Below are 10,654 nucleotides of genomic sequence, written 5' to 3'. Positions count from 1 at the left end.
AGGCAAGTGAGCCTGCCGTTATATCACAAATCCATAACAAAAACTTTACATTGGAAACAACGTACGGGGACCTACCCATGCTCTTTCTCGGATAACGCTAAGAGACATGCAATTTTAAAACAATATTATTGACTGCATGTACACTATTTACTTCGATATTCGAATACAATGTAGAATACCGTAGCGAAGCACGGGTACATTCGCTAGTTACAAATAAAGTCCACGTAGACGTACTGCCAGAAATGGACTTTAAATCAAGGTACACGTATACCTCTGAAAGGAAGAGGATAGGGAGATGGTAGGAATATGTTGGCAGCCCTGCAAAGCAAAAATGTATGTGTAAACTGGCGCGTAAACTGTTGTCAGTGTCAGTCTTTAGAGCATTGGATATATTATGATCGCAGGTGTCAGTCAGTCACTTGCTCATTCTCTTTGTCACTTACGGCCGACCGGTAAGAGTGTTGAAGATGGAGATTGAAAAGAATGGTGATGATGATGTAGCGTACCCTGTGTGTGTAATGCAAGAGTTGCTGCACATTAGAAAAATAACCAGGGACTTACTAGAAAAGCAGCTCGTCAAAGATGATTTATGGTAAGATTTGTGAAAGGCTTGCATATTTCCTTGTGTTGTACAGTTTTCAGCATGGAGTGAGGTTAGGGATGAAGTAAAGTCTATTTATTCATACGTTGATGTTGTGGAGTTAATGGACCTGTTAGTTACTAAATTCATTGTACGTGAGTTTGAAAATGGTTTGTTTGCAGCAATGTTCGTAGTCATTTCGACGAATTGTTTGAATCTCGTTCATCATGTAAGTTATTAATACCTGCCTCCCCAGGTATTCAGGCGGCTTATGCTTAATTATTGCCAGTAGATTGTGTATGTAAAATCATACTTGTTATTCCAGATATACTGCTGTAGGCCTATTACTCTTGTCTTTAGCTCGCAAAGGCATGAGTTATGTCTTGTTTACTAGTGTAGTTACGATGCCGTTATTATTACCAGTATTATTTTTTTCTTTACAAATACGGTATGTTTCCTCGCAAGTGTTAAGCGTAGTGTTTATGGTGTTTTATGCCAAGAAACTTTGTTTTTCAGTTGTATTTACTTTTCAACAATTGGCAGGAATTTTTTCACATGAATCATTCTTTAGGTAGGTCTTTTTAACAATAGACGTCCTTATTATTGAGTAGTTGCTTGTTGCCAGCAACGCGTAACTATTGCGTTTCCTTGGAATGTTTGGGGAAAAGCTCAAGGGTCCACCAGTCCCTTGCGATACAGTTTTATACATCCCTTCACAACACTACAATTCTGAAAGACATCGGTCCCTCTCCCTAAACCGAGGTAACATAACGAGATGTGTGGTCACGGGCTAGAATACAGCAGGAATCGTGATCGCCACTATTAATTAACTATGGGTATTTCGAATGAACCCATAAAACGAGTACTGATACGCAGAACACGTACTTTAAAACAGGAGTTGGACCCACAGACTGGGACCACGGTACTATATAGCTGGGAAGTGGGCGCCGTTGGTCAAGTGTCGCAGTAGCTCACACAGCTAGCGCGCGGTAAGATGTGTGATCGTTGACAGTGTTAGAAGGTTCAAGTCCCTTGCAAATGTTTCTTTTTATGGCAGTTGCATTGGATGTGGCAAGGTTGTATACTTAATACCGGTATTTTTCACAGACTGATTTGGCCCTGAAAAGGGCCGTTGGTATGAAGCCGGGTTGATAGAGGCTAGGAAACATGTGGAAAGATTTCAGTTATTCACGTCGCTTAATGCAGCACCTGCTCGAACTGACAACCTCCGTGGTTGTACAGAGCTGCGCGCAGTGTTGTAAGGACCGTCTGGCCTGTTGCAACATCTCTGGCCTCGGTGATGAGCTGTCTAAGGTTTTAAGGACTGGCCAGCTCCTGTGCATACACCAGTTTTTACGTGGCCCCACAGAAAAAATCCAGGGGCAGGCGATAGGTCCTCCCCTTCCTATCCATTTATCAGGATACGTCGCATGGAGATGGTTCCGGACGATCATCACTGCATGCGGTGGAGCTCCGTCATGTTGAGACCACATCATGCAGCGGTCAAGGAGTGGCAGATGTTCCAACAACGGTGGTAGTTCATCTTGGAGAAACCGTAGATAGTGCTGGCTGGTCAGACAGCCCTGAAATTAATGGGTGATCACCCATGATTCCACACCATACATTCACGCCCCACTCTACCTGAAAAGCTGTCTTTCGCACCCAGTGGGGATTATCCACACTCCTGTAATGCATATTATGATGATTAACTGTTCCGTTGTTGTGGAATCGTGCTTCATTCGTGAATAAGGGAGTCGCTAGAAAAGCAGGATCAGTGTCCACATGCTGTAGGATCCATTGATCGAATGCCACCTGGGCATCGAAATCATGACCATGGAGCTCCTGGTGTAAGTGCAGATGGTATGGGTTAAACTGATGGTTATGCAATATCCGCATAACAGACGCTCGGCTGATGTTCGTCTCCTGTGCAATGACCCGTGTGCTAGTATGAGGGTTATTTCGGACAGTGTCAAACACGACCTCTTTATTGTCAGCAGACGTAACGTGACGATCTCGAACAGGCCATGTCCTTCTCAGGGATGCAGTATCTCGCAGGCATCTTTCCACACTCCGAAATGTCATTCCCGTCGGTTGTCTATCCGGATTGCGTTCTTGGTACAAGCATTGTGCCTGGTATGCATTCTATCTAGCTTCTTCATAGATAAGTAACATATCCACATACTCATTGCTGGAATATATCTCGAGGCAGTGAATAAACTTTGTCTTGTGAATTGCTACGAAGGAGGGGAGTTCGCACAGCTACATACTTACATATATATGCAGCTACTAACAACACAATGTTATCGTTCCAATGGGGCATGCTTTGTCCTACCTGTGGTCTACGAACATGTACGACGTAGCTAACTGGCAACAGACCATCATCTCCTCATCCTCGTCCAACCAAGCACCATACCCACTGTAACGATACGTACGGTCTTTTACAGGGTCAAATAAACAATCAGTTGTTAGAAGCTATCAAGTATGCAACGTTACCACATCCTAGGCAACTGGCTGTAAAAAAAATTCATATGTGGGATTCGAGCCTCCTACCTCGAGCACTGTCCACTATTACATATTTCCCCGCTTGCTTGCCATGCGAGCTACTGCGACGCTTGACCTTCGGCGCCCACTTCCCAACCTATACAGTACCGTGTTCCCGGTCTGTTTTAAAGTGCGTGTTCTACGTATCTGTACTCGTTTTACGGGTTCATTCGAGGTACCCATAATGAATTAATAGTGGCGCTCACGATTCCTGCTGTCTTCTAGCCTGTAAACACACATCTCATATTACCTCGGTTTAGGGAGCGGGACCGATGTCTTTCAGAATTGTAGTGAATGTGAAGGGATGCATAAAACTGGATTGTTTATTTATTTATTCCTGACTTACATTTGTGGCAAAGTTAGGGCTCATGGCCCTCTCTTACACTTAACCACTATAAACAATAAAATTTAAAAATGTAAACATAAAAGTAAGACATAGAAATTCTAAAAAAGAAATAATACTACGGACAGATAATTTTAAGACTAAGTTAGGCCTACATATCAGTACAGTAGTGTGACAATACTAATACTAATCATAATAATAAATGAAGAAAGCCCATTCACACAACATACACACAATGACTCACACAACTCAGTTTTATGTTCCTAGAAAAAACTTTCGGCAGGCAGATTTGAATTTATGAGATGAAATAAGGTGCCGAGTGTCCATTGGGAGTGTATTCCAGAGTCTCGATGCAGTAACTAAAAAGGAATTATTGTAGGAATTCATTCGACTTAGTGGAATTTCAAGTAGGGGACCAGAACGGGTACCGTACTAATTTCATGGAATGAGGAAAGGAAGCAAAAATTAGAAGAAGTAAGTAGGAGTGTTCGTCGAGAACACTTGGTAAACAAGTGTCATTAGGTGAAAATTCCGCAAGGGGCTGGTGTACCACCCGGTATATAATTAATAACAATACTAAACATTTTAAAATTTAATTATTTAAATAACATTTTAAAAAATAACGGAATATGTTTCATCTATCTTGTAGACACCATCAGTCGAAAAGTTTTAAGATTAAGCACAAAGGACAAGGACAAAAACACATTAAAAATAATTTGGACTGCCGAATGCGTCGGTTAAAATGTTGAAGAATATGCTGGAATGTTCTGACCACAACACTTGAATACTGTTAAAAGTGAAAATTAAAATATTGTACACATGAGATGGTTCAATAAAATTGGTAATAGAGTCCTTCTTAATGTGATGATGCTGTGTTGACACAGTTTGCCGATGCGTCGGTAGAAACTTGGTGATATGGAGCACAATGTTTAGTTCCAGTAGAATGAAGACGATTGATAAACATGTTAAGCATAAGTGAGGGTTCCAGTAAAATGGTATTGAGTATACGTATGTATAAGTATACGTATGACAATACGGGCTTTAGGCATAGATATCAAGGATATTTTAATAAAAAGCCACCTATTCAATACTTTCCACGTTTAATGTGGTTATTATCTACATGATTTTATGCCGACTTATTTGGTCAGGTACATGTTTCACCCATTATTTTGGGCATCTTCAGCCTGTAAACAACCTTTAGGTCAAGGTTTGGGACCTTTTTTAACCAATATATAGCCTACACTATATACAATATATACATTATATACAATATATACAAACATTAATGAACTCTTAAGATGGGTTACATAAGTTAATACAGTTAAATTTTTTGTCCTAATCTATCTAATATGAAAAATGTCCAAAACTAAAATGGATCTTCTTTTTGGTAAAGAGGATTACATATCGGGGTTTATGTGACCCCTATATCATATTAAGTTCTTGACGTACCGTGTCTGGTGACAGGATGTGTCATCAACAATAAGTGGAGATTTGAACTGATTGTTGCTTGTAGGTTGCTCAAGATTGAAAATATAAATTTAAATTAAATGTGTTTTAACTTGGCAGTTCTATTCTGGTTAACTTAAAATGTTGAAAAATAAAAATAAAATGAAACGGATCTTCTTTTTTATCATAAGTCTTGAGAAAGGGTGATATTAAAACTGGGGCTTATTTGACCCACGATTTTCATTTTCATGTTCTTGACGTAACTAATATTTAAATGTGTTGTCATGCACAAGTGGAGATTTAAAAAACCGATTGTTGTAGGTAGACTGGTCAAGAACGTTGTGAATGAAACTGTTAGTGTCTTGACTTTGGGTCTTCTGTAACGTCAAGGAATTGACAAGAGTACAATATTAAGCTGTTTCATAGTTTTAGGCTGCTGCTTAATTGAGAAGGAACATCCTAGACACTTGATACAGTCTTGTGTGAATATTGTTCCCGTTGATGTGTTGCTTGGTCTTTGGGAGGGATCTTAAGAATATTTGTTCAGTTAATACTAGATGGACCTGTCTGTTCCGGCAGCGCCTGTCTTATCAACATTTCTACTCCTGGTGTTGTACTGGTGCGGAACAATACGGAACAATAATGAGAGTTGTTACTTGTAAATACGGGCTTTGTAATGAAATTCATTTCATGCAATATATTTAATACTTACGCTGTGTGATGATAACGTAAGTTTCTCAAATACAGTCTTTTCTTTTCAAAACTTTATTTACCGGTACTTATTTACACATGTATGCATTCTGTTTGAAGCTGATAACTTTAGTTTCTCAAATATCTTTATTGCTTGTCAATTATTGGCAGGAATTGTACCGCAGTAATCATTTTTTAAATAGCCCTGCTTTACAGTGGGCCGCCAACATAGAGTAGTTGCGTGTTACCAACAGTATAACAATGTAATGTTTATTACGTTTACTTGTAATGTTTGATGGGAAATGGGGAAAACGTCATTCTATTAACACAATATGTATATTATTTTATTAGCTTCTTTTATTTATTTATACACTAGCAAGATACCCGTGCTTCGCTACGGTATTATAATGAAATTTATAATTGAATGCTTAACGTTTTATATATAATCTGCTGAAATTCGCGATCTAACTCGTTTTCTGAGAGAATCCGCCAAAATTCGCGATCTGACTCGTTTTCTGAGAGATTACGGCAAAGTTCCTCCCATTTTTCAATCTTTCTTTCCAGCAATCGATTTCGTACTTCCCGGGCTAGGTCCAGGTATTCCACCCGGCGAGTTGGGTCTCTAGATTTTTGCCATCTTTTCCTATAAGCATTTTAATATGGATCAAATCCTTGAGGAGATACTGCGTGGTGTCGTCTTGCGTGCCTTGGCGGTACTGAACCCGCGGCCGGACTGCAATCGTAGTCATTGCCCGGCCAGGACCCGTTTCCAGCGTGGTCCGCACATTTTGACGACGGTCCAGAACATTATTATTATTATTATTATTATTGTTGTTATTGATGGTCTGGAGCCCACAGCAAAATGCAAGACCGCTACTTGGCGGTAAATTACATCCGCTGCCGTTGTCATTGCTGACAATGTGACCAGCACCATCATCGAGCGCAGGAAAGTGCGCGAGATTTCTGGCGACACGAATGATACACTTCCGTGAATTATTGACCTTATTATAGAGGTGAACAATTGCACGGTCAATATCATTCATATCTTTTATTTCAAATGTGTTTAACCTCTTCAGTGGCACGCCCGAGAAATTCTCGGGTGGCGCACGCCTGCCCATAACGTCACCGCCCGAGAAATTCTCGTTTAGCTGCAGTGTTCATTTCGCGATCGCCCAATAATTTCTTGGGTACTCTAATCGTTTGGGAAAATGTTTTCAAGTATTCTCAACAGATGGCGGGAGGATTTCCAGCTGTATTCACGTAGCGTCTGGCTTAAAATATGCCTTATCTTCTCTACTTTACATATACAACCTCTGGCCAGCTGACGAGGTAAACAGAAATGGCGAGCGCGAAACGGAAGAGAAGTTTGTCTGAAGACAAAATAAGGAACTACATCAAAGATGAATCACTAAGTGACATTAGTATTTCTGATAGTAGCTATAATGATTCTATTGATTCTTCAGATGATGACCTTAGTAATTCTAGTGAAAGTGAAGAAGATATTACGTCAGACGCTAAGGTGATGGTAGATGTTGAATATACATTCGTTTGGAAAAAGTGTAAGCCTGGGGATAGTGTGTGAACTAATTTTATTCCATTTACGGGAAATCCTGGTGTGAGGCTTAGCTTATCACCAGAGGTGAGTGCGATTGACTGTTTTGAACTGATTCTAACAGATGAAGTTGTAAATTTGACAGTGACCGTAAAAAAATTCATTGGCCCTATGCTAAAAGTGCATTGAAAACCTTGTAAATAAATCTCCGCATGGAAAGGTACAGTTTTGGAAAAAAGAAGCTCTTACAAAATTTGGCAATTTATTGCGTTAGTATTGCTGATGGGAATAATACAAAAGCCTGAAATAAAAATGCATTGCTCACAGGACAGTATAGGCCCTACTCAAAACACCAGTATTTTATGAAACTATATCACAGGCCTACTCTAAGAAGTGTAAATAGAGTGTAAAGTAAGTTTTTATTAACCTTGAATAATATATGAATGTGTTCCCTTAATAATTGTTACTCATTCCTTGCTTCCTAAAAATAAATAAATTCCTCCGAACAAACCTCACTTTTCTGGCACAGGAGGTCTGCCAAAACCCGCCACCGAAGGGGTTAAATTTTTATTTATATGCCAGGAGAATTACTGTAATCTAACTTTATGTACTCCAAAGGAAAAGATGGTTCTTGAAAACAAACCCAGGAAGGATTAAAAATGATCAGTTTATGATCAGAATAAGTACATTATGAACAGTATAATCAATTGGTCTGAACTCATTTTTCACCCCACTGCCATTAAGTTGATGTACCCCCCCGCCCCCGAAAAAAAAAAAAAAGAAGGCGTTTCCTTGTGTTTAAAGGAGATTTCAAATACCAATGTCCATGTCCGTTAACTTCAGTTCTCAGATATAAGTATCCCCATAAAGAGAATTCACTTTTATTTTTTCACTTGCTTTCACACTCCCCCCTCCCCCCTTAAGTGAGTTTCCCGTTATAAATACTTGTCTCTAATAGTAAAGGATCTTCTAAATACCAATTATCGCGACTCTAACATCTTCAGTTTTTTTTTAGATATGTGTCCACATAAAAGGAATTCAACTCCTTTTCACCCCCACCCCCAAAATGATTTCACCCAAAACGCTTTTTTCTTTGTTTTTAAAGGAGATCCAAATATCAATTTTTATGTCTGTAACAACTTTAGTTTTTATTAGATGTAAGTATCCTCGTACAATTAATTCAATTAATTTTTCTTTTTTTCACCCCCCTCCCCCCTTCGATGGATTTTCCGAGAATACATGTTTGTTTAATTTTAAAGCAGATTCCAAATACTAATTTTCATGTCTACAAAATCTTTCGTTTTTGAGATAATACTATCCTCATACAAATAATTAAATTAATATTTCAATTTCCCTCCTCCCTTTAGGTGGATTTCCGAAAACAAAAAATACGTATTCCTTTATTTTTAAAGGAAATTCCAAATACCATATTTCACGTCTATAACATCTTCAGCTTTTGAGATATCAGTACCCTAATTAAAATAATTCAACCCCATTTTCAGTCACTTTTACCCCTCAACACAAGTGGTTTTTCAGAAAACAAAAAATACATGTTTCTTTATTTTCAATAGAGATAAAAAAATACTATTTTTCACTTCGGTAACATGTTAAGTTTTTGAGATATACTGTAGAAATGCTCATTTTAAAATTCCACCCCCTTTTTAGTTCCCATTAAGTGGAGTTTCCAAAAACAAATCGCCTATGTTTCTTTACTTTTATGGGAGATTCCAAATACCAATTTTTACGTGTGTAACATTTTACGTTTCTGAGATATACTGTAGGTATAGTCTTTCTAAAAATTCACCCCAATTTGTCACTCCTGTTTTACCCCCCATTAATTAGATTTTCAAAAAAAACAAAAACAAAATTTGTGTTTCTTATTTTCAAAGGAGATCCCTAATAACAAATTTCAGGTCTGTAATATCTTCTGTTTCTGAGATATAAGTATCCTCATTTAAGGCATTCAACCCTTTTTTCACCCTTTTTCACCCCTCCTATTGGGATTCTTTGAAAACAAAAATATATACATACATTCATTATCATTATAGACTGTTATGCCTTTCAGCGTTCAGTCTGCAAGCCTCTGAGAATTTACTAAACGTCGCCACAATCCTCGATTTGCAACTAGTGTTGTGGCCTCATTTAGTTCTATACCTCTTATCTTTAAATCGTTAGAAACCGAGTGTAACCATCGTCGTCTTGGTCTCCCTCTACTTCTCTTACCCTCCATAACAGAGTCCATTATTCTCCTAGGTAACCTATCCTCCTCCATTCGTCTCACATGACCCCACCACCGAAGCCGGTTTATGCGTACAGCTTCATCCATCGAGTTCATTCCTAAATTAGCCTTTATCTCCTCATTTCGAGTACCCTCCTGCCATTGTTCCCACCTGTTTGTACCAGCAATTGTTCTTGCTACTTTCATGTCTGTTACTTCTAACTTATGAATAAGATATCCTGAGTCCACCCAGCTTTCGCTCCCGTAAAGCAAAGTTGGTCTGAAAACAGACCGATGTAAAGATAGTTTCGTCTGGGAGCTGACTTCCTTCTTACAGAATACTGCTGATCGCAACTGCGAGCTCACTGCATTAGCTTTACTACACCTTGATTCAATCTCACTTACTATATTACCATCCTGGGAGAACACACAACCTAAATACTTGAAATTATCGACCTGTTCTAGCTTTGTATCACCAATCTGACATTCAATTCTGTTGAATTTCTTACCTACTGACATCAATTTAGTCTTCGAGAGGCTAATTTTCATACCATACTCATTGCACCTATTTTCAAGTTCCAAGATATTAGACTGCAGGCTTTCGGCACAGTCTGCCATTAAGACCAAGTCGTCAGCATAGGCCAAACTGCTTACTACATTTCCACCTAACTGAATCCCTCCCTGCCATTTTATACCTTTCAGCAGATGATCCATGTAAACTATGAACAGCAAAGGTGAAAGATTACGGCCTTGTCTAACTCCTGTAAGTACCCTGAACCAAGAACTCATTCTACCATCAATTCTCACTGAAGCCCAATTGTCAACATAAATGCCTTTGATTGATTTTAATAATCTACCTTTAATTCCATAGTCCCCCAGTATGGCGAACATCTTTTCCCTCGGTACCCTGTCATATGCTTTCTCTAGATCTACGAAACATAAACACAACTGCCTATTCCTCTCGTAGCATTTTTCAATTACCTGGCGCATACTGAAAATCTGATCCTGACAGCCTCTCTGTGGTCTGAAACCACACTGGTTTTCATCCAACTTCCTCTCAACGACGGATCGCACCCTCCCTTCCAAGATGCCAGTGAATACTTTGCCTGGTATACTAATCAGTGAGATACCTCGATAGTTGTTGCAATCCTTCCTGTTTCCTTGCTTGTAGATAGGTGCAATTACTGCTTTTGTCCAATCTGAAGGTACCTTACCAACACTCCATGCTAATTTTACTACTCTATGAAGCCATTTCATCCCTGCCTTCCCACTATACTTCACCAT

At 39.0% G+C, this 10,654-nt stretch overlaps 1 protein-coding gene across 1 annotated transcript in view; it reads left to right on the top strand.

Annotated features, from left to right (window-relative positions):
* Positions 1 to 307: 307 nt before the first annotated feature.
* The window catches only part of LOC136863513 (ubiquitin carboxyl-terminal hydrolase 15), a 463,080-nt gene continuing 452,733 nt past the window's right edge, over positions 308 to 10,654 (top strand). The window contains exon 1 of the mRNA XM_068225978.1: positions 308 to 592. Within this exon, the coding sequence (XP_068082079.1) occupies positions 468 to 592 (125 nt within the window). The 5' untranslated portion in view covers positions 308 to 467. The remainder of the gene's footprint in view (positions 593 to 10,654) is intronic.

Source organism: Anabrus simplex, chromosome 2 (assembly GCF_040414725.1).
Source record: "Anabrus simplex isolate iqAnaSimp1 chromosome 2, ASM4041472v1, whole genome shotgun sequence".
NCBI classification, from domain to species: domain Eukaryota; kingdom Metazoa; phylum Arthropoda; class Insecta; order Orthoptera; family Tettigoniidae; genus Anabrus; species Anabrus simplex.
The sequence above is the reverse complement of the archived record's forward strand: the minus strand, read 5'-3'. Positions and strand labels throughout refer to the sequence as shown.